The following is a 24,266-nucleotide window of genomic DNA, read 5'->3' on the forward strand; positions in this document are numbered from 1 at the left end:
CCATTCCAACACCATGAGGGGGAGTATGGCAAGGGAAGTGAGAGTAGAAAGAAACAGCAGTTTTCTGCAAATTTTACAAAAACCATATGAGCACATTGCCAGGGCTCTTTCTGGGTCTGTGAAGCTTTGGTTTCGTTAGCTCCACGGGAGCTCTGCCTGGTGCATTGACCCTTCGTTCACATGCTTGTTGCCTCTTGGTCATCAGACGATGGATGCAGCTCCTGGCACAAATCATGATAAAGTCAGGAGGAAGTCAAGAGTGCAGTCCAGCCAAATCCACCCTCTCTACAGTGCTTTTCCCAAAGCTACTTCTGGCGTCCCCCACTTACTTCTTTTTTTTTTTTTTTTTTGGAGTATAATTGCTTTACAATGGTGTGTTAGTTTCTGCTTTATAACAAAGTGAATCAGCTATACATATACGTATATCACCATATCTCCTCCCTCTTGTGTCTTCCTCCCACCCTCCTCCCCACTTACTTCTTACTGGTCAGAACTGGGCCACATGGCCCCTAGCTGCAAGGGAGTCTGGAAAGGTGTTTTTAAGTAGACGCATTTCTGGGTCCACAAAATCAGAGGGCTGTTGGTCAAGAAAGAGAGAATGAGTATTAGGTGGCCAGCTAGCAGTGTCTCCTTCAGCTTCCAGGTTGTTTTCCATGTGTATAGATGGACATATTGTGGGCCTGTATTTTCTTACAAAAATTCATACTGCTCTATAGCATGTCATAATTGCTTTAAGTGATTCACCAATACTCAAAAACTAGTAAATGGGAAATTTTTAACCTAAATTGACATGTTGACCATCTTTTACTACAGAATAAATTACGTTCAGCTAAATCACATGCTGCATTTTCTTCTAATTGTGGTTAAACATGCTGTATTTTTTTAGTAGCAGAACCTTTTTTCAAGCAGCATCTCCATCCGTAACACAGATGGAAGCTGAGTTCCTTTGATGAGTAGTGTGGTTGTCAGGAACCCTTTCTCTTCTCTCCCAACAACACCTGAAGCATTTCTGTGGAAATAGCACGTTGTTGGTAGTTACACTTTAAGACCTTTTCAGCCCAAAAAGGCTCCTTTGCAAACTGAGGTGCCCAGAGAGGGCCCTGGAGCCCTTGTGGGCCCCTCTGCGGCTCCCCACCTGCACAGTGGCTTGTGAGGTGAACAGGAAACAAGCCCTCTGGAAAGAGCTGCTCTGAGACACCGAGCGCCTAACACAGTCGTCCTGGGCCCTCACACCAACCCTGCTCACCAGAGACCTTTCCTCAGGCCTTCTGACGACACACCGGATGGTTCTGCCCACAGGCCTGACCCAGTTTCCTCATCCACTGGAGAGGACAAATACCACCCACCTTAGATTGTTTCTTAGGCCTGTGAAGTTTTAGGGAGATGGTGTGGCTGACGGGGTTTTCCAAAGGCTGAAACACTCTCAGATATGTGCCGTGTTCTCTCTCCTCTAGGAAGGAGCTGGGAGGGGTGAGTTGGGCGGGACAGTGAAACAGGGAGGAGGCAGGGGGCGTGGGGGGCTGGCAGCCCACACACTCGCTGTCTCCCTCTCCAGCGCCTGAGACTGAGCCTTCCTATCCTAGCCCTCTGTGGAAGGACCCGGGTGTCTGACTGGCATAATGGAGGGGGAAAGAGAAGCCCTGGGTGGTCCTAAGGTACTGTTGAATATTGGCCTGAAGGAACCTGCTCTGGTGATGGGGGCGGACATGTGAATTTGACCCTAGGTACTAGACGGGGACAGCGGGACAGAAGAGAAGTCGGAGGAGAAGCAGACAGCAAGAGTGAGTGATGGCAGTTAAAATAGCCTTCTTTTGCAAATTTCACAAGAGATATTAAGAGAAATGAAACTGCATATTAGTTCTTATTTGGGAGGCTTAATTATGTTCCATTTCCTCCAAGAGGGTAGGGGCCCCCCCACCCCTCTCTCCTGCCTTTCTCCCCTTCACACCCCCTTCCCTCTCCCCCCACCCACTGACCAACCCCTCCAGCTGGTAGCTGTCCCCCACAGCACAGGTGAGGCCTAGCGATGCTCTCCCAGAGGAATTGGGCCTTTTTTTTCTTCTTCCTACCTCAAATACTAGATAAACCCAAATAACTTAAGTAAAATCAGGAAATCAAAGACGTAATTCCAATTAAAAATTTTTCTTTAACTTTTTATTTGGAAATAATTACAGATTCATGGGAAGTGGAAAAAGTAGTACAGAGAGGTCCCGTGCACCCTTTACCTGGCGTCCTCAGTGGTGGCTGTAGCATGTATTGAACCAGGAGATTGATGTTGGTACAGTCCACAGACTTCATTCAGATTTCACCAATTTTACAGTGATTTCTTTTTTAAACAATTTTTCTTAATTATTAACATAATATAACCATATTACAGAAAACTCAGAAAACAGAGAGGAAAAAAATTTTTCTTGGTTCACTGTCCTATGTAGCCACTATAATCATTTTAGTGTTCATTTCCTTCCAGTCTTTTTGTGTACTTTTAGCATAATGGAAAGCATCATTTATGTACAATATTATAACCTGACTTAACAATGTTTTAAATGAACATTTTTCTTCATAACCTAGTCTTTATCATTGTACATGGCCATGTAATATTTCAAATGAATATGCCATATTTTACTTAATTATTCCCCTATTACTAGACAGTTAGATTGTTCCAGGTTTACTGTGTAATGATTTTGTTACATACAGCTTTATTTAACATCTTCCATATTTTGGATTCTCTCTCTAGGGTTTAACACCCAAGGATATGAACATTTTAATGACTCTTGATATAAAATGCCAAATTACTTTCCAAATGAGCTGTCTCAAATTTCCATGCCACTGACATTTTAAACTAGTGTCAGAAGTGGATGGGGTCATTTCTTTAACTGTCACTCACTTAATAATTGGAGAATGATACATTTTTTGTAAAATTGTAGTTTCTAGTTACTTATAAAGTTGATCATTTTTTCTTCTCTTTACTGGTGATACTTTTTATTTTGTGACTTGGCTGTTTGAATTCTTTGCCCAGTCATCTACTTAGTGTTTTACTTACTGATTTGCAAGAACTCTTTATCTAATGAAAATCTTAAGCTTTCATCTGTTACACATGCTGCAAATATTTCTTCCCAGTTCATTGTTTACCTGTTAATTTGGTTTATCATTAAATTACTGTGTATGTGGAAATGTTAATTTTTTATGAAACCAAATCTGTCTGTCTTTTTTCCCTTCTTACTTTCAAAAGTCAGTCCTCTCCAGGGATGTGATAAGTTACTATATCCAATTCTTTTCTTCTCCTTTTTCCATGGTTTGATTTTGTTTTTTTAATTTACACCGCTAAATGGTATAATATGAAAACCTAAGCAGATTTTCCCCAAAATTTTCTGTTTAGCTGAATGATCCATGTCATGATCCTTCCTCACTTATTTGCAAATCCTCTTATTACTATAGATTATTAAATGTAGTGAGTTAGCATGTCTAGGTCAGCTCTCAACTAGATGATTTCTCCAGCCCTGTTTCCTCTTTGCTTCCACCAGATCATGACCAACACGGGGAAGGCGAGGCGGAAGGGGGCGGCCGGCATGCAGTGGGGCGGCCCCGAGCCCCTGCGCCGGCCCATCACTCCCGGCGGCCACAGGACCGGGTACCCAGCGTAAGTCCGGGTACTAAAGGAGGCGGGGATTTACTTTCTTAAGCTTTGTTTTGATTAACTGCAGTGTAAGATGTACGTATTTTAAAAATTCAAAATAAAATTTCATATCAAAAGCATTTATCTCTTTATTATTTATCTTTTGGGGATTTTTTGAAAGGAAAGAGGTTGAGTCTCCCTCTTCCCCCCATGTCTCTCAGGGTCTCCAAGCCACTTAACAGCCTTTATCCAGGAGAAGGCTGGTGTTGGCCAATGTGATTCTGAAGGAAAGGACCAAAAGGAGTGGCGGGTCTACCCAGGAAGGACTCCTGTTCTTCTCTGCAGCCTCTCACCGTAGCACCAGGCCCTTTGTTGGGATGGAGTGTCACAGTTTAAGATGCCGTCAGCTTATTTCTAGATGACTCTGTAAAGCACCGATATGAATTTTTGGCTGCCAAGCCTTATTCCTTCTTCATAGCCTTGCTCCTACCCTGTTTGTATAAACAAAACTCGTCTGGTTATCCAGAGCCTCTGGTCTCCCTGGGGACCTGAGGACCTGACCCCTGGGGGCTCTGGGGGAGCCCCAGGCCAGGCAGTCCAACTTGGTCAGGACGAAGCCTCTTCCGTGGTCTGGGTGGCCTCTTCTCCTGTCCGGAGAGAACACTGGAGAGAAACAGGTGCAAATAAGGGGATTATAGAGAGCAGGCGAAAAACCTACATTTATTCATACAACAAATAGTGGCCATAAGATATTTCAAATGAATATGACGTATTTTACTTAGTTATCCCCTACAGCGGGGCGGTTTGCTTATTTCCAGGTTTGCTCTATAGTAATCTGTAATGAACAACTCGGCACCGGGGATACAGCAACAAACAAAACACAGAAATGCCTGCCCTTGTAGATCTCTGTGCATGGATGCTGAGGACTCTGGAGCCCCAGCACCTGCTCTGGTGGAGTTTGGTTGCCCATCCAGGACCTGACCTGTAAATATTTCAGGGCCCATGCTGTGGATGGTGCTCTGAGATGTTTGATTTGATTTCAAAACTAGTTATCATGTGCTTCATATTTCAAGGTTTTTATTTTTAATTATTAATGTATAAGCTAATATCATGCCTTTTTCTCTTAAACCTACAACCAGTATTTTTTAACCTACAGAAAAGTTGGAAGAATTATTACAGTGAAGAGCTTCCAGCTGTTAGCGTTCTGACACATATGTGCTCTCTCTCTCTCTCTCTCTCTCTCTCTCTCTCTGGGCATAATATATAATTTACACAAATACATATTTTTTTGCTGAACTGTTTGAAAGAAGGTAGCATAGTTTCAGTGCACATCTCCTAAGAATAAGAACATCCTTTTACCTAACCACATTATCACACCTGAGAAAGTTAATGTTAATTTAATAATATAGCATATAAATATTCCCTAATCGTCCCCAAAATGTCATTTATATCTGAGGGGTTTTGTGTTCATGTTTTGGATCCAGAACATAGCCAACTGTCAACTACTAGTAAATCCAATTTATAAATGTAATATCTTTTTGAATGGAAGTAGTAAGAGGAATTAATAAAATTCATCTTGCTTAAGATGGGAAAGAGGACACTGAATCATCTTTTTAAAAAATTATTTTAAAATTATTTTTTAAAGTTATTAAAACCCCGGCTTCACAGAGAGGCAACAAAAAGATAAGCATATTTAATCAGGAATATGGGCAAAGGGAATCTAATAAATACAAGATATAACCAATGGGCACAGTTAATTCTTAGGGGAAATGTTCTACCTCATGGAGAGAAAAAGAGGACATTTTTCCATGCCTGGGGAGCACATGTGGCTGTCCCCTGACTTGTGGAAGTGGTCCCTGCTAGGAATGAGGGAACCTCATTTTCCTGAAATGATGGACCTTCCCACTCTTAACGAAGCAATTGCCCCATCACCAGCTCTGTCCGTCAGGCCAATTTAACAAACATTTATAACACTTCTGTGTGCCAGTTGCTAGGGGTGCAAAAATAAGCGATGTGCTTCCTGCCCTCAGGAGCACACAGAGCAAGCCACCTAGTAGGGGAGAAAGACAGCGGCGGTTACGCGGTAAGTAGGTGATGACAGAGTGTGGTGGGGGTTCCCCGCAGGCTGGCAGCACAAAGTTAACACTCAGCATCTCAGGTCAACTTCTTTAAAAAGGTTACATGAGGCTCCATGCACACCCAGCGCCCTCTGATAACCCAGTGATGCCGGAAGTGTAGATAAATCAAGAATCTCAAGTGATCTCGGGGACACTCTGACAATATGCATTACACACATTCCAGACACTAGTACTTTCGGAGTCAGTAATCCCACTCCAAGGATTTATACTGAGAAGTAATCAGATATTGACAGATACACACACACACACACACATAAACACAAGAGTATTTATTGAAGCATTACTTATATAATGAGAAATAATCTAAATGCCCAAAGTAGGAAGTGGGTTAAATTATTAGCCACATAAAATAGTATGGAAAGTAACATTTCAGAAGAATATTTAATTCATAGAAAGAGCCTCCCAAGACGTTGCTAAGTGAAAAAGCAACTATAAAATAGTGTGGATCTAGCCTGCTGGCCACATACAGTGATCCCAAGTTGTTTTTTAAAGTATATATTTGCATTTTAAAAAGAGTGAAAGATGTCAAATGTTAATAGGGGTTGTGTCTAGCAGGATATTCTGTATTTTCTATATATTTTCCTAATTTTTCATGATAAACACTGGTTTTAAAATCAAGAAAAGAAAGGTTGAAAATAACGAATACAGTCGCCCCTGTGTAATGCAGGACCCAGCATCCCTCCCATCTCCCCTCGGCCAGACCTCACCCTCTGTGGCCCCTAGATCCCCTCTCCCCCGGCACTGCCCTAACGTTGCAACCTCATTTAGCACCTCTTTTGCTCCATCTTCCACCTCCCTCGCTGCTTTCTTTCCCGAGGCCTTTCACCAGGCTCCATGTCTCCAGGCCTCCCTCACCCTCTCGCCCTCTGGTTCCTTCCCTGCCCACCCTCCTCTCCCTTCACAGCCCACGTGGTCTGGCGGTGACGTCTGCAAATTAATTTTTCCACCGCCCCAGGTGACCTCCCAGTTTCCAAGCCCGGAGGACACTCTGGCAGTTGCCCCACTGACCACCCCCGGGGAGTTCTCCCACCTCCATCCCACGGCCGCTGTGAGCTGGTCCCCCGACTCTCAACCCTCTTCCTCCTAAAATACTGTGCCCTGCAGGTCCCTATTAAAGATCCCATCCCATCCTCCTGGTTCTCTGGTTTCCCTTACATGCTGCTGACACCCAAGTCTCTCCCTCCAGCCCAGACTTGCCCCCCACCCCCATGCTAGATGTGTCCTCACACCACCCCCAGTTCAGCCTTTTCCGGATGAACACCACAGTCTTCTGAGCCCCCTGCTTCAGGGAGCGGCATTAATACCCCCAGACAAGCGAACAGGATCCCACCCCGGGTGCCCAGCCCTCCCCTCCCACCTGCTCTCCTGGCTCCGGCCCCTCCTCTCTGCCTTCCTGAGCAATTTCTTCCTCCCCGGGCTGGGCGCAGCGTCCAGGCCATGCTGCCTGCCACGGTGCACGCTCCACGACCACAGACACAGTGCTCCTTCTACTACATCGTTGTGGAATCTCACTGCTGTGACTCCTGTTTCCCTTAGGGACCAAATCTAATCAAACCCTGGCCAACCAGGTCCTTCTTAATTGACACCCCCCAACCTCAGCCCTCGAAGCCCCACGTTCCCCAGGACACTGTGTGCATTTTGAGTGCACTAAATCTCTCTGTAACAAAGCAGCGCACATATATGCTTTTTCCTGCCCTGCCCGTTCATGGTGCTTGCTACCTCTGCCGGGAAATGTTCCGTCTTCGGGCCCCTGACAAACCCAAGCTCAGAGTTCAAGACCGGCTGAGTCTGTCTGTCTGCCTTTCTCTTACACACACATGCACACCACACACACACACACACAGAGGTTTTTCTGCCCCGCATGGCAGTTAGGTGTCTGCTTGTCTTTGCTGCTGGAACTGACATTCAAGAACAGCCGTTTCATGGGGTACAACCCTAGACAGAGGGGGGACAAGCCTGCCGTGCTGTGTCCCCACTAAACCCTTGCTGGAGCAGGTGGCTGGAATCTCCTCGTTGAAGGGGAGTGAGTTCTGTGCTGCTGTGCGCACACTGCAGAACCTTCCTGGGGATCTGCTGTGAAGGCTGACGGGAGATGCCACCCCACATCCTACTTACCTCTCTGTGATGTGCATGCCCAGGCCCCCTGTCTCTTGCAGGCGCCCACTGCATGTCTGCTGGGCCAATGAGTCTCCATCGACCCAGGTGCCAGCGGTAGGCACTGCACACACCATTGATAGTGTTCCAGAGAGCAAGCTCTTCCCCAGTCCTGTTCCGGCCTAACTCTTGTTGTCACGGCTGACATGTGTCACGTCTTTTCTGATGGAATTCATCCCTTGGCTACTCTGCTTCATCCTTGGAAGAAAGCCCAGAAGATTGATACTTTAAATTGTTTGGTTGAAATGTCATGCTCCCGTGTCACCCAAAGCCAAAAGGTCTAACTCTGTGTTAGAAAAATAATAGCCATGTTTCACTGTAAATTTATAAGAGCTAACAAGAGTGAGGTAAGGGCACTTCCTATTTCTTAAAGAGATTCAATATCTGCTAATATCAGTTTAACAAAAGACTTCCAGGTACTTCCACTTCCTGTATTTTTTTGTGATGCTACACAGTAGTCAGCAGTCAAATACCTCCTATCTGTATTTATTGCTGTTTTCTTTTTTTTCCTCCAGGCTGGAAGACCATCCCATCTCTCCCCAGATGGCCACACATGCCAGAAACAGCTGCCTCCCATCTCTGCCAAATGCCCACCTTCCAGTCTGCAAGGGGGTCATGCCTGGTGCTCCTGAGCCTTGCACTTCCTCTTCATGTAAGCATACTGGCAGCATGTGGGGGGCAGCTTGGGGCCTGGGGGCAGCTCTGGGCCTGGGGGCAATACTGGGACTGGGGGCAGCACTGGGCCTGGGGGCAGCACTGGGACTGGGGGCAGCACTGGGCCTGGGGGCAGCACTGGGACTGGGGGCAGCTCTGGGCCTGAGTGCAGCTCTGGGCCTGGGGGCAGCTCTGGGCCTGGGGGCAGCACTGGGCCTGGGGGCAGCTCTGGGACTGGGGGCAGCTCTGGGACTGGTGATGCCTGGACTCTTATGAAGCAGCTGCAGTTACAGACCCAGAAAGGCCTTGGCCTCCCACCTGGTCCTGAGAAGCCCCCTGAGCTCAGCCACTGCCCCGTGTCGTAGAGGCCCACAGGCTTGCGACCACACAGCCAGACCTGACCGTGGGCTTTTCCTTTAGACCCCCTTCTCTCAGAGCGCTGTGTCCAGTGCTCACATGTGCAAGCTTCTGAGCAAGATTTCTGACTGGGGAAGCTGTGTTTAACGTGAGATTTTTAAGTAGGAATCTCAGAACGATGTAGATCTTTGACCAAAACTTTGGTGCCCCAAACTCTGGTGCTGAGGTGGTCAGCCACGTGTTAGAAAGGCTGAGTTGAGTCAGAAATGTGTGGCTAGGAGCAAAAACTACTGTGGGATCCAAATACATTTTGAAGTATCCAGTTGAGTTCATCAGAGACTGATGGGGGATAAATGTAGTTTTTAGATGCCAGAAAAAATATATGTGCTTTGAATTCGAAATGTACAAAGTTTTTTTTTTAATTTTCAAGAGGAAATTAAAAAGATATGAACAGATCAGATAAGACTGTAATATCCATTCAAATAGAAAAACAACAGAGGAGCAGGTCAGATTCCAGTGTGAGAAACATCTGCGAGCTTTTATCATCTGCTCACAGTTGGATTCAACTGCTCCTGATCCCCGATTCAGAGCAATGGACCTGTCGCAGCGCCAGAAGAAAGCCAGGTTATTTGGTTACCCCAGGAGAGGAGATCTCTTGATTATAAGTGGTTTTAGAGGTTTTGCCACCTTTGATCATCTGTTATTTTACATGTGTTTTGTTAGAGCTGCAGACATTGCAGGCGTTAATATGCCTTCTCTAAAAGACGATTAGCTCAATAATTTATCCAGAGATCTCTGCTGCCGGGGTGGAGGTTTTAGGTGGTCTAACAATTTTTGCCAGTTTGACCTAATGCCACTGAGTTTTAAATGATTTCAAGTTCTATAGGCCTGGACTTCCAAAAAGTTGCATTTAGGCTAAACTTATTCAGCAGTAACATCCTTGTTTGACCCAAATGACCACCAGGGTGACCCTCTGTCTTGCACCGATTATAAGTGTGGTCCTGTCTTTTGGAACGATTTGTCATGGTATTATTACCTGTAGGGTGGAGGCACTTGAGGTTGTCAGGGACAGAGGTGGCTGAGTGGCAGCTGGCGATGTAGACGTTCTTGTTCGTTTCAAGCACAATTGCCTTTGGCCCTGGCAGGGTCTGGTTCCTTGCAGGAAAACAATGGGCACCCATCCCTGTGATCATCAGCCGTTCCCAGTGCCTCTCCCTGCGGAGGCAGCAACTGCTCATCAGCCCCTCCAGACGGGCCCAGTCACGCTGTCAGGTGCACCCATGAGCCTGCTGTGAACACCGAGGCCGTATTTTTCGGGTCCCATCCTCCACCTGCTCCTGTTCGCTCAGGTCTGGCTGGGAGCCCATCTACTGCCCTCCTGCCTCGGTGGACTCCGCTACACTGACCCCTAGTCCACCCTCACTCCCCCTGCAGACACCAGGCATATTAATCTCTCCACCCACCCCCAGGCCGTGTCTCCACCTCAGGCCAGCACCCGTAGTTCTCCTTTACAATCCTTTTCCTTGACAAAAGTTCTCCCCTTGGAGAAGCCAAGCGTCCGGGTCATCGGCTTTCCCGGGGTCATTTAATGAGCGTGGATTCCGTCTCCGGTGTAGATTCTGTGCTTCCTTCCTTTTGCCCAGCTGCAGCCACCCTGGCCCTCGCCTCACCCGTGGACCAGTGCCAGCTCCCCATCCTGTCTCGCCACCGCCATCTCTTCCTCTTCTCAGCCTCCACGTGAGGTTGCGTGCAAACAGGCTTCAGCCAAGGTGCTTGGAATGCTGCGTTGAGACTGGTTCTGAGGCTGCATCTGGGACTGAGTGCCACGGTTGAGGGAAGGAAAGGACAGCGGTGGGCAGTGGGGCCATCCTGACCCTCACCGTTTCTGGTTTCACTCCTTCCCTGACAAGAGCCGATCTGACTTCCTCTTGACCCTACCGTCCATGCAGTCCTGCTCCTCCAGCCCTTTCTTGCCCGTCTCTTCTCCTGCTCACCTTGTCCCCCGCCATCCCAGTCTGGCCTCGCCTGGCCACTCCCTACAGGTCCCCTCACACATGACTTACTACTGAGACTGGCTACACTCATGCTGGGAATTAACACCTCGAGACCCGTGGGAACCCAGCACCACGGCCCACACGTCAGGTTTGTTCAGGACACCCCTTCACCCCTGTGCATTCAGTCAACACTGAAGGCAGGACTCAGGACGAGGAAACTGCGGGACCCTCAAACGGCTTGATCAGTTGAATGCGGGCCCAGAAAGGACATTATTTTTAAGCAAAGGACTCAGCCCCACGGAGCCAAAAGGAAATAGTTCCCAAGAAAAATAAGCCAAGAATGTGACTTAGAGTGTTGCATGATATTGGCCTGAGGCAAGTTATTCTCATTTCCCCGTCAACCAAAACTGGGGTATCAAAATCCCATGCCTTGTCAGTGGACCGTGGAGGGACAATGCCAGCCCTGTCTGAAATGGATTAACAGGTAGGAAAGCAGTGGTTGTCCCAGGAGGCCTCATGCGCTGCTCTCCTCCCAGATCCCAGCTCTTTCAGTGGAGCTGGTTTTCTTGCGGGTGCGGGGGGGGGGGGGGGTGCCGCAGGGGGTGCTCTGAAAGTCTGCGGTGTGGCCTAAGCAGAGCGAATAGGCAAGGACGGAGGGGTGGCTACTGCTTGGTGACTGAACCGAGAAGACCTCAGAGGGTCTTCGGAGAGCCCAGCTTGGCGCCTCCTCCCTCCTGCCAGAGGGCTTTGCCAGCTGTCTCCCCCCACCAGCGGCCGGGGAAAGCTCCTGATCCTGGAGGGCTGCCTACCCCCGGGCACCATCTTGTAACACCATTAACTCTCATGGGATTTTCTGTGTGTAGCTCAGCACTCGTGTGCTTCCACTCAACTATTGTTTCATACACCCAAAGCTGGTCCCCTGGGCTTTATTAAACAGTTAAGTCTCCTACATAGGAACGAGTTCTGTTCTGAGATGACGTTCTTAAGTCCAATTTGTTCATAAATCCAACGAAGCTAGCCTAGGTACCCAGCTAACTAATAGGATACTAATAACTAATATAACTCATATAATCAGCTATACAGTACTGTACTGTAATAGGTTTATAATACGTTTTGCACAAATAATACATAAAAAACAAACACAAAATAAAGAAAACATCTTTAATCTTACAGTATGGTATCTTGAAAAGTACAGCAGTACAGTACAACAGCTGGCATCCAGGGGCTGGCATCGAGTGAACAGGCAAGAAGAGTTACTGACTGGAGGAGGGAGAGGAGGTGGGAGACGGTAGAGCTGAAGGGTCGTCAGCAATAGGAGACGGAGGGCAAGCTGCAATTTCATTCACACCTGACGTTGATGGCACAGGTTCTGGTTCCTTGCTGGATTCACTTCTGTCTACTCTCTTGAAAAAACGATCCAGTGACATCTGGGTAGTAGCTCTTTCTTCTAGTCATAGATGACCCAGTAGCACTGGATTGCATTCTGAATGGCTGCTGCAACCATTTGTAGAGGATGCACACACATGGCAATGTACGCCAGAGACGTGAACTAACTTACGTGATTGGACATGCAAATGCACGTTCACATCTTTGAACGTTCACAACTTGAAGGTTCGTATGTAGGGGACTTACTGTAAGCCCATTGAGCAGAGAGCACAGACAAGCAGACCAGTTGTCCGTTGAAGAGCAGATCAGAGAAGGCTGAAATTCTAGTTCTAGTCCCAGTTCTGGGTGGAGACTGTCCAATGTGGACTGTAAATAAAGCCACCCATTGGGTTCCATACCAGAAACAGAGTCCTTGTTTGGGTCAAAAGAGAGTTATCTGGAAGTCAAAGCTGTGCCCCCTTGCTATGGATTTGAGGAAACCTGCAGGGAAGATTTTTTTTTAATTGAAGTATAGTTGATTTACAATGTTGTATTAATTTCTGCTCTACAGCAAAGTGATTTAGTTACACATATATGTACATTCTTTTTTATATTCTTTTCCATTATGGTTTATCACAGAATATTGAATATCGTTCCCTGTGCTATACAATAGCACCTTGTTTACCCATTCTATATATACTAGTTTGCACCTGCTAACCCCAAACTCCCAATCCATCCCTCCCCCACTCCCTTCCCCCTTGGCAACCACAAATCTGTTCTCTATGTCTGGGAGTCTGTTTCTGTTTCTTAGATAAGTTCATTTGTGTCATATCTTAGATTCCACATATAAGTATGTGTTTTTGTACCATATAAGTATGGTATTTGTCTTTCTCTTTCTGACTTACTTCACCTAGTATGATCACCTCTAGGTCCATCCATGCTGCTGCAAATGGCATTATCTCATTCTTTTTTTTTTTTTTTTTTTTTTGCGGTACGTGGGCCTCTCACTGTTGTGGCCTCTCCCGCTGCAGAGCACAGGCTCTGGACACGCAGGCTCAGCGGCCATGGCTCACGGGCCCAGCCGCTCCGTGGCATGTGGGATCTTCCCAGACTGGGGCACGAACCCGTGTCCCCTGCATTGGCAGGCGGACTCTCAACCACTGCGCCACCAGGGAAGCCCTCTCATTCTTTTTTAAGGCTGAGTTGTATTCCATGGTATATATGTACCACATCTTCTTTATCCATTCATCTGTCAGTGGACATTTAGGTTGTTTCCGTGTCTTGGCTATTGTAAATAATGCTGCTATGAACATAGGGGTACGTGTTTCTTTTTGAATTATAGTTTTGTCTGGATATATGCCCAGGAGTGGAATTGCTAGATCATATGGCAACTCTATTTTTAGTTTTTTTGAGGAAACTCCATTCGTTTTCCATAGTGGCTGCACCAACTTACATTCCCACCAACAGTGTAGGAGGGTTGCCTTTTCTCCACACCCTCTCCAGCATTTGTTAGAGACTTTTTAATGATGGCCATTCTGACCGGTTTGAAGTGGTATATCATTGTAGTTTTAATTTGCATTTGTCTAATAATTAGCGATGTTTAGCATCTTTTCATGTGCCTGTTGGCCATCTGTACGTCTTCTTTGGAGACATGTCTGTTTAGGTAGGGAAGATTCTTTATATTTAAGATAAAGCAGAGGCCACATTGCAAAGGTGCTAGAGAGACTTTTTTTTTTTTTTTTAATGAAACAGCTGAAAGGAGCGTGGATTAAGGAAGCAGTGAATCCAGACTCTGTCACAGTGTTGCTCTGATGGTGACACGGACCCCCTTGGCTATAGAACAAGAAGAGGAGAAGCAGGGCTGGAGAAAGAGGGGTCCCCGTCATTTGAAATACAGACCCTTGGGAGGCATCCGCGGCAGTGTCATCTGGGACTTCTCCTATCACTCCCTGTGATCTTGGGGTGACCTAGGTGGCCTTGTCCTTGCTAGGTGGTATTATGGAGGCTTCTGCCCCTGGGGGAAGACAGGGATTCAGGCCTGAAGGATCCTGGGGCAGCACAGGGCGAAGAGAGCCCCACCTCGGGGGTTGCCAGATTTGGCAAATAAAATAAAAATACAGGACACCCAGGTGAACTTGAATTTCAAATAAACACGAAGAGTTTTTCAGTGTGCCTCTGGGCCGCTGTGCATCAGAGCCAAGCAGGGGCCCAGGAGACAATTCTGGCTTTTGTTGGCTTTTCCCTGAGAGGCAGTGGGAGTGTGGGAGGCGACAGGGCCACTGGTCTGTCCTTCTCCGCTTCGTGTGTCCCAGCCAGAGCATGCCTGTTGCACCCTCAGGTTATAAGTACATCAAGTGGCCATCTGGAAAGGCCTCAAGCTGCACAAGTAAACAAGTCCCCATCCATAGGCGCCGGGGAGCCGTGAGGGACTGGCCCGGGGTGTGTGCTTTTCTCGACTTCAGGGCCCAGCCCAGTAAAGAGCATCCTCAAAGAGCTTCCAGAGCAGAATCAACTGAGCTCTCTCTCCTCCTCCACAGCCGCTATCGACGCCAAGTCGGGAGAGTGGTTGCCAGCAGGACGTCAGGGAGAGCCTCACCTGCCCCCAGCGGGAGGCCCGAGCCAGCCTAGGGAGGTGCCCTATGCCCTGGACAGTGGCAAGACCACCAGGTAGGGATGGCGAGGTATCCTGGGAAGGCTCCTCTGAGGCCCAGCCTCTGACGATGGAAGCAAAGGAGCGTTTCGCTGGGTCCTGAAGCGCAGTTCTGAGATCCTCAGGGGAGCGTGGTCACCATGCTTGATAACCTCAGAGCCCAAGGGGGAGGGACCTGCCGCCGGAGAATTATCAGTTGTCAGACTGGAAGGAGAGAAAAACTTACAAACATGCCCAAGAGACTAGTTTTAAGAACTGATAGGTAAACATGTTTGGGAGGGTTTGTGATTAGAATTAATTTGAGGTCCGTGTCCTATCTTAGCAGCTGGCTTTGGAGGGGAGAAAGATGAAGAACGAGACCAGTCAAATGGTTTGGCTCCGATGTCAGCTTCCTGAAACCGAAACTGGGCCTCCAAGGAGAAAATAAAAGTTATTTTCTCTCCCTCTGTACCAAACGAGCACAAACTGGCACTTGATGGGTTACCAGGGATTCTTTAGAATCTAGAAAGGACTGTTTTTCTTAATCTCTCACAGTCCCCTTTTTCAGGTCGGAGGAAGCCTGCTCAGGGGGAGGGGCCCGGCTCTGGATGCAGACCCAGCCTGTCTCCCGACCGCCGCCCACCACTTCCTCCTGGTCACAGGGCGCCCTGCCGGCTGAGCATGTCACCATAGACAAGCCAAGCTCCTGCACTAAAACCCTGGGCTAGAGTCATGGTGAACATGACTACGCCTCGCAGTCTCGGAAGTAAAGGGATCCTGCCACGGTGACTGGCCAGGCCTCCCGCGCCCCACCTTCCTGTAGAACAGGGAAGGACTTCCCTTACAGTGTCCGCAGGGTCACCCTAACCTCAGCTGTGGTCACGGCTGACTGGCCCGACAGCAGCAGGGCCTCGGGGAGCTGGGTGAGGCAGTGGGAGGGCCCGCATTCCAGGCCCCCGCGGCCTGAAGCCACCCACTGCCTGCAGAAGTGGCCGGGGAGTCAGAGATGACCTGCAGAAGCCCTAGCAGAGCCAGCACCCACTGGCGGACCCAGCAGAGCGGCACCCACTGGGGCAGGCAGCGACCCTGCACCTTTCTTTCCTGCTGTGTGGGGATGAGCCGGAAGGACTTTGGGACCTGCACTGGGGAGGGGGGCAGTCCTGGATGTCTCTACCGGGCCGAGGGCGTAAGAGATGGTGAGCCCGAGGCTCACTGTGTGGTCTCGTGCTCCGTGACTGTCTCCCGCTCTCCTCAAAGACAGGGGCCACGAGCAGGGTGTTTGTCCCTGTGTTCCGACACCTGGCCCAGGGCAGGTGCTCAAAATAGGCGATGGATGGATCCTCAGGAGAAAGGGAGAGAGAGTGGCTCTCTGTCTGGCTTGACAACTCCTCTCTCTCTCTCTCTCTCTCTCTCTCTCCTCTCTCTCTCTCTCTCTCTCTCTCTCTCTCTCTGTCTGTAGCGGGGAGGGCAGCCCCTGGCCCCAGAAGATGAGTCCGCTGGGTGGGCCCTCGCTTGCGGCAGAAGGAAGGCCCTGGAGCTCTGGGCGTGGGTCATTTGTAGACGGAATGATAGCCCTCAGTTGCTTAGCCCCAACTTTGAGGTGGTGTAAAGATGATTGCAGCCCCGTGGCTTCCAGCAACTGGTCTTGCTATGCAATTGCCTTCCAGAAAAAGCCAGGAGTAAAAATGTTCGGACTCCACCATCCCACACCTCCCCACAGCCAAGTTCTCCTTTTCTTTTTTCTATCCGCTTAGCTTTGAGTAGCTTTTAACCAGGCTATGAAAATGCATTTTTTTTAAAAAAGCGTTTACCCCAAGAAGAGCCAAGGCCCTCTCCCAGGGGATCTGTCGGTTCAGACCTGGAGGGGCTGACCCGCACCTTGGAACGTGCAGCGTTGCTTTCCAGCCGTCACCTCCGGGAAGGTGAGGGGCCTTGCTGCCCAGACTTGTCACGTGGCCTTGCCGACCCATCGGCTGCCGGCCATCTGCGGAGTATGACTCAGCAGCATTCCAAACACAAGTAAAGATTAAATATCTCCAGAAGCCTTTTCTTGCTACTCCGTTCCAACACAATGTTCCTATTGATAAGAGAGATAATATAAACAGGCCAGCCTTCTTTAATAAGTAATCGCCTACCTTGCAGGCCACCTACCAATTTACCAATATATTGAAGTTTACCTCCTACTAGGACCCAGCACCATGTGTTCCTGTAGCAGATCACGTTTTTCTAGATCATAGGTGACTGCCATCCATGTGCTTTTTCTGCTCTGCCCTCATCCGGTCCCATCTCCTGCCAGACCGTCACCCTTTCCTGGCTCTGGCTCCTAGCTGCCCAGACTGCTGAGCTCAACATTCTGGGGCGTTAGGGAGCTAGGGGCCACTCAGAGGCCAAGCTGACCCTTACCGACAGACGGCCATCCCCGCCTCCTACAGAGTCCTCTCCAGGGGGTCCTGATGCCATCATCCCTGCAGAGTTCAGTGACAGTGGCCAGCGCCCTCAGTCCACACCGCCGCTTCCTGCAGCCCCCCAGGTTGTTTGGGGAACCTCATGGGGTGGGGGGCACCTGCCAAGCCAAAGGGCGGCCCCCTGGTGTCTGCCAAAGGCCACTTTCTCCAATGCCAACGGGGGGAGCCAGCCGAGGGAGCCTCTGTCTGAGGGTGCTCTTTCCCCAGCAGCAATGCTGCCCTGGCCAAACAAAGGTCATGTCCCACGGCAGAGAGGAGGCTGCCTTTTAAGGTGTATTAGTCAGGATCCTCCAGAGAAATAGAACCAACAGGAAGTGTGTCTATACAGAGATTTCTTTTAAGGAATCGGCTCCCATAGTAGCAGAGGCCTGGCAAGTCCAAAATCTAAAAGTGATCAGATGAGACCCACCCACATTCTGGAGGGCAGTCTGCTTTACCCAAAGGCCACCTATGAGGAGTTCCCTGGCGGTCCAGTGGTTAGGACTCCGCATTCTCACTGCCAAGGGCCCGGGTTCAATCCGTGGTCGGGAAACTAAGATCCCACAAGCCGCACAGCACGGCAAAAAAAAAAAAAAAAAGTCCACCTATTGAAATGTTAATCTCATCCAAAGAACACTTGCACAGAAATATCCAGAACAATATTTAATCAAATACCTGGGTGCCATGGCCCAGCAATGTTGACCCATAAAATTAACCTGCATGTTAGGTTATTCATACACATTGCCAAATTGCTCTCCAAAAAGGATGGGACCCTTTCCTGGTTGCCCTGGGTTGGGAGGTTAGAGATTCCCAGCCCTGCTGCCCAGACTTTTTTCTCCCTTCCCTTCTTGCCAACTCACCTCGGCTTCCTCTGACCCTGCAACTTGACTTTGCTGCTCACTGGCTCTAAGGCCCCACGGGGTGAAGCAGGCCAGCCGTCCTGGGCCTGCACGTCTAGCTCCTCCAAATCTGGCCACCCTGTTCCATGACCGTGTGATGGGACATCCCCAGGTAACCCAGGGCTGACCCTCTGCCGTTACCATTGCCGGGAATAGCCCCAGTGCTCACCTGAGTAGTTTTCACTAGTGTCTCTCAATTATTCCTTTTGAAAGTGTAATGGGGCTACATTTAAAAATGGTCAAGATTTTTATGTTATGTATATTTTACTGCAATAACAATGATAAAAAATATCAAAATTAGGGAGTTCCCTGGTGGTCTGGTGGTTAGGATTCCGGGCTTTCACTGCCGTGGCCTGGGTTCAATCCCTGGTCAGGGAACTGAGATCCCACAAGCCACAAGGCCAAAAAAAGAAAAAATATATACCTATATATCAAAATTAGAACAGCAAAATGGAGAAAAAATCATCTGAACTAAATAATATTAAAGGAAAACCACCTCACTAGCCCGTATAAGAAGCTTCTTTGTATGTGGAAGAAGTGTCAGCAATGCATGCCTGTTTTCACACAATTGCAGTCAGACTTACATGCTACTCTGTATTGCTCTGTTTTCAGCCTTATCCCATTCTCTCTCATATGCCTGAGCAGCCCCCATCTTTATTACTTTTAATGATTGTGTGCTCTTTCATCTGATCTATATACCGGAATTTATGACGCCTTTGCCCTAACACTTTGCTTTTCTTTCATTCACTGGTAATGCACATGGTGCTCAGAAACTGTGCTGGACACTGAGGCTCAAAGGTCAACTAGACCAAATTGCTGCTCTTAGGGAGTTCACCTGGAGGGACAATATTAGGAGTGACATAAAAATAAATTTTGCTTTCTGAAGAAAAAAAGTAAAGTTTAAAAAAAAAGTAATAGGGCTAAATCTCCTCTATCCTTTTCAACCTGGTATGAAAGATTTCTTGTCTAAAGTATGGGCGGTTTTTATGCCAGCCTCTTTTTTTTTGCTTTATTGGAATATAGTTGATTTACAATGTTGTATTAGTTCCTGCTGTACAGCAAAGTGAATCAGTTATACGTATACATACATCCACTCCTTTTTAGATTCTTTTCCCATATAGGCCATTACAGAGTATTGAGTAGAGTCCCCTGTGCTCTACAGTAGGTCCTTATTAGTTATCTATTTTATATATAATAGTGTATGCCAGTCTTTTTCTAAATTTGAATTTGGAGACTTTTCAGATATTTAAGTTTTATTTTTCTGATTATGAAAGTATTAGATTCTCAATGTAAAAAAAAAAAGGAGGCATATAGAAATAATCCAAAAATTATGCAGTTTCCTCCCGAGTCTCACTCCCCAGAGTCGTAACCCCCATTTAGGGGGCACTTTACCACAACTGGGCCCGGAGCACAGCCACCCTATCTTCAGAGCTGTCCTATAGAAAACATTTTACAGGTGAGGAAACTGAGGCTCCCAAAGTGTCAGCAGACTTGCTCACTCTCGTCACCAGCTAGAGAGCAGCACAGTGGGGCTGAGAACCCAGGCCCTTCGACTGAGCGCACCCTCTGGGCCCCCCACCCTCCTTCCCGGCCACTGGATCCTGCACTTCCCACAGTCCTCAGTTTCAACCCCCAGCACACACCACACACACACGCACATGCACACGCACACACACACACACTCCCCACTGCCCACTGCAGTGGGATGCAGTGCGGGGACCCCCTCACTCGCCAAGCTCACAGTACCTGCCGTGCACCTGCTGTGTGCAGCCCGCAGACGGAGACACCCACTTATTGAAGGGAAGCTGGACTAGGAGCACCTGCCGCCTCTGCCGGGAGCGGAGCTGGCGCTGACATCAGCTCATTCAATGGTGACAACAACCCCGGATGACAGCCCGGGACTCCAGTCTTCAGAGTTATTGTCCGGAAAATGGGCGCATCGATAGCAAAGGCCCCAGAAGTCAAGGTGGGAAGAAGAGTTGAGCATGTATATAGCTCAGTGACAGCCAGAGAGCAAAGGGCTAGGCCGGGAAATCACATCACCAACCCCAGCTGCGGTGGCTGCAGGTGCTGGAGGAAAGCTGGCTCCTGTCTCTGTGGAGCTGGTCCATTGGGATGGGGTCCTGAGGGTGTCTGGAGGATGGCTGGCTATAAGATCCCACTGGGTTCAGATCTTGGCCTCACTAACTGCTTGTTATGTGTGTGACCTTGGGAGAGTTTACGAACTTAGAGCCTCAGTTTTAACATCTGAAAAATGGGGTAGTAATGCCTGCCTCACAGGATTGTTTGGGGGCTGAAAGTTACCTTCTCGCTGAGGCCTTTTCGGGCTACCCCATCTAAAATCACTTTCCAATTGCTATGATAAATTAGCACACATTTAGTTACCTGAACAAACACAAATTTATTATTTTACAGTTCCCTAGGTTAGAAGTCCTACACGGGTCTCAGTGGGCTGGAATCAAGGTATCCACTGGACAGGTTACATTCCGGAGGTCTAGGGAAGAATGTCTTTTCTGGCTTCTAGAGGCCTCATGCCCTCCTTGGCTCGTGGCCCCTTCCACCATCCTTCAAGCCAGCAGCGTTGCGTCTCTGTGCCTTTTTTTCCGTGGCCATACCTGTTCCTCTGACTCTCTTCTGCCTCTCTCCCACTCTTAAGGACCCTTGTGATTACCTTGGGCCCACTCCAGTAATCTAGGATAATCTCACATCTGCAGCCTTAATTCCCTTTTGTCATGTAAGGTTCCAGGGAGTAGGACATGGACCTAACTGGGGACCATTACTCTGCCAGCCACAGCTTTCCTGGCCATTCGATCTCACAATTTAATACTCTCCCAAGTTCCCTATTCCCCTTCCTTGCTTCGTCTCCTCCTTAGCATTGATTCTTCTTTCATCGTCTCCCTCCTGCCCTAAAACGTGAGCTCCATGGGGCAATGATTTATGCCTCTGGGTGCCCTGCTCTCCCTCACCCCCGCCCCATGCCCAGGGCAATGCCACGCCTGGCATCTATTAGTGCCTGGAAAGGGGAGTCCTTCCTTTCTCCTGTGACTTCAGATTGCACATTTTGTTCCAGGGAGGTCACACCCGGCTTCACCTACAAGCCCCGGGCCCCCTGCAGCCCAGAGATCCTGGACCTGAACCCACCCAAGGCCAAGGCATCGGCTCCAGCCCCTCATTTCTCCTCGTGTGGCCCACAGCAGGCCAGCCGCCCCGGCTCCACGGCGTGCGCCACGAGGAGCCTGCAAAGTAAGTCAGCCTGCAGGGAACGGCGCTGGCCTTCCGCATCTGACTGGTGCCCCTTCCGTGCCCACCGGACCAAGGCCCGCTTCCCCTCCCCGCAGGACCAGGGCCCTAGCCAGACGCTTCCTCTGCCCCAGGGACCGGTTCTTCACTCATCTTTCTGTTTATGAAATTGCCCTTGGTCTCAGCGGCTCATACACAAACGGGCGGAATGACACCCTCCAGGCAATGCCACTCGGAGACAAGATCCCCCCTGCGTGGGGCTTGCAGGTCAACCCCAAAATCCGAACCGGCCTTCTGGTGGGAAGCAGCCAGCAGCAGCTCAGGGCGGCCTCGAAATCAGACAGAAGCGGGTGCTTCCTCGCAGGCTGGGCGGAGGGGCCGCCCGAGGGACTGGGGGGGGTGGGTGGAGGGGGGGTCCAAGGTCCCCCCTCTGTCCCTGGGGCCCCCCTCTCGCCCTTTTGCTAGCGGTAAAGACCGCTTCTCCGTCCCCTGCCCGTCGGCTAGTTGACCACGGCCCTCCACTCCCCAGCTGAGCCCGTAACTTTCTAAAGGGCTTTACTAAAAATAAGGGAAAACAAAAGAGAAACCGAACAAAAGAACGTCAAGCGGCCCCAAATCAGCCACTCTCAGGATGTATTCAGGCCTACGGGGCCCCTTCCGTTCCTGCCGCGGCCCTGGGCGCGTTGGCCAGCCGGGGAGCCGTTGGGCTGGGAGTGTGTAAATGGGCCGAGGCCGGGAAGCCCGCGGGGCCCTCCCCCTCCTTTCAGCGCCCCTCTGCTGGGAAACACACACGCAGGGCCCCAGCCCGGCCTCCCCACCGCGGTGCTTCCGTACACAGGTCCGGAGGAAAAGCCGGCGAGTACCGGGGGGTGGGGCGCGGCCAGGAGAGGGGCAGGCAGGCCGCCCATCCCTGCCCGGCCTCCGGGCTGCAGCAGGCCGGGCGCCCCTGCTCTCGTCACCACGGTGGCAGCACCGGGCCGCGGACGGGCTGCGTAGCAGCAGATACGCGTCCCTCGGCCTCAACAGACACAGGCGCGCGGCCAGCGGAGCTCACAGAGTCCCCGCACCGGGCAGCCTGCTTCCTGTAAGGAACGAGCGTGGCCGCCCGACTCAGGCCCTGGCCGCAGAGCAGGTGACCCGGGAGGGAGGGTTCCCGGCGCTCTGTTTGCGCAGAGCCTGTTGAAAGGAGGGCTTGTGTGGGACAGAGGGGGCTCTGTGCTGAGACCGGCCTGGTGCTGGCAGCTTGCCTGGATTTTCTTCTCTAGGCATCCAGTCTTCCAGGAAGTGAGGATGGGTTCTTCCCCGGTGTCACCATCCCGTTGCCCAGTGACCAGCCAACTTCCTGCCCTCGGCCAGCCAGCAGCTGCAGGTGACAGATGTGAAGAGACAGTTGTCAATGAGCCGCCAGGTGGCTTCAGGGGCTGAGGAGGACAGCCCTCCAGGCATCCAGGACCAGGCCCACCGCAGCCCATGCCCCAGGGTCCTGCCACCGCCCTTCCTGCCCGCCCTCCCCCTGGCACCCAGCTGGGGGGCAGCAGAGCCAAGTCCATGAGCCCGTCCATCTCGTCCATCTCGGGAGCTTCTGCGGAGGAGCCGGAGCCAGACAGCTCGGCCAGAGACGGGACCCTGGCCTCGGCGGAAACTGGCCCCCCTCACCCAGACCAAGTATGAGGAAACAGAAGGGACTGAGAATGACAGAAACTCGTTCTCAAGCCCGCTGCCTGAGCAGCAGACTTAGTATTTTCTTCCTCTTTTAAAATCTGGTAAGAATATGATGTGTTCCCCTCTCTGGCTGGGAGTATGGCTATTCCAAAGCAGCCCTGTGCTTCTGCACGTGTGTTTTAAGGACCCAGAGCGTTGACCAGTTTAAAGCCATTTCCCTCCCTCCATTAAAACCATAAGCACAAATAGTGCCACTGGCAGTGTGACTGTCCCCCGCTGGTGGAGGCCTGTACTCGCTCCTTGCCGAGGGTGCCCTCAGGGCCCACGTCTGAGGACAGAGGAAGAAACTTCACTTCACTGCAGAGCCAGTCATGTTACTCAAGCTAGTCGCAGGGTCTGACCTCTCCTAAAACAGAAATATTGAAATAAAATTATCAGTATTTACATGGTACGTGTGTGTGTGTGTGTGTGTGTGTGTGTGAATAAAATCACATGCTGCCCCCCAGGCAGTCCGTCTGCCCTGGCCATGCCCATTAGTGGAGACATCACTGGGGCCCCACTGGACGTAAATAAAGGATAAGCGCTGCGTTTTTCAACGGCCTTCTGACTCCTCAGGAGAGCGGGCAGAGAGGTGAACAGGAGAATGTTGGAGCGGGCAAGAGGCCAGGTTACCCCTGCGATGACTGTAAACACATCATGGGCCAGGACCCTGGGTTAATCTCGCGAGGTCTTGGCAGTGGTGCCAGGCTGGGCACATTAGAACTCTGTGGTCGTGTCACTGGCCCATCTTGATTCTCTGGAAATGCGTGAGCCCCTCTCTGTACCTGGGGAAGAAGGCTGTGTGGAACACTGCCCTGCCTTCTTGGGAATGTCAGCCTCCAGGCCCCCTGAACTCCTGGCTTGGCCTCTGGAGGAATAAAGAGAAAACACAAACACTTCTCTCGGTGTTGTTGATACGGACAAACAGAAGCAGAGACTGGGTCCCTGAAATGGAAGCGCTCCGCGGCGAAACGTTGAAAAGGCAGAGAGTGTTTGCAGATGAACAGCACAGGAGCATCATGGAAAAATCTCTCCCATTCTCTCCAGCACCGTCCACTCCCTTCAGATTCCTCAGATG

At 50.0% G+C, this 24,266-nt stretch overlaps 1 protein-coding gene across 2 annotated transcripts in view; it reads left to right on the forward strand.

The window, feature by feature from the left end:
• Positions 1 to 23,980, forward strand: part of ARMC9 (armadillo repeat containing 9) — a 142,763-nt gene extending 118,783 nt beyond the window's left edge. The window contains exons 21-25 of one of the 2 annotated variants that reach the window (XM_081241624.1): positions 3,522 to 3,637; positions 8,421 to 8,557; positions 14,813 to 14,942; positions 21,318 to 21,490; positions 22,753 to 23,980. In XM_081241624.1, the coding sequence (XP_081097750.1) occupies positions 3,522 to 3,637; positions 8,421 to 8,557; positions 14,813 to 14,942; positions 21,318 to 21,490; positions 22,753 to 22,775 (579 nt within the window). In that variant the 3' untranslated portion in view covers positions 22,776 to 23,980. Of the gene's footprint in view, positions 1 to 3,521; positions 3,638 to 8,420; positions 8,558 to 14,812; positions 14,943 to 21,317; positions 22,071 to 22,752 lie in introns of those variants that run through there. The other variant, XM_081241623.1, reaches the window with a different exon arrangement.
• Positions 23,981 to 24,266: the final 286 nt, after the last annotated feature.

Source organism: Mesoplodon bidens (assembly GCF_964165515.1).
Source record: "Mesoplodon bidens genome assembly, chromosome: 8".
NCBI classification, from domain to species: Eukaryota; Metazoa; Chordata; class Mammalia; order Artiodactyla; family Ziphiidae; genus Mesoplodon; species Mesoplodon bidens.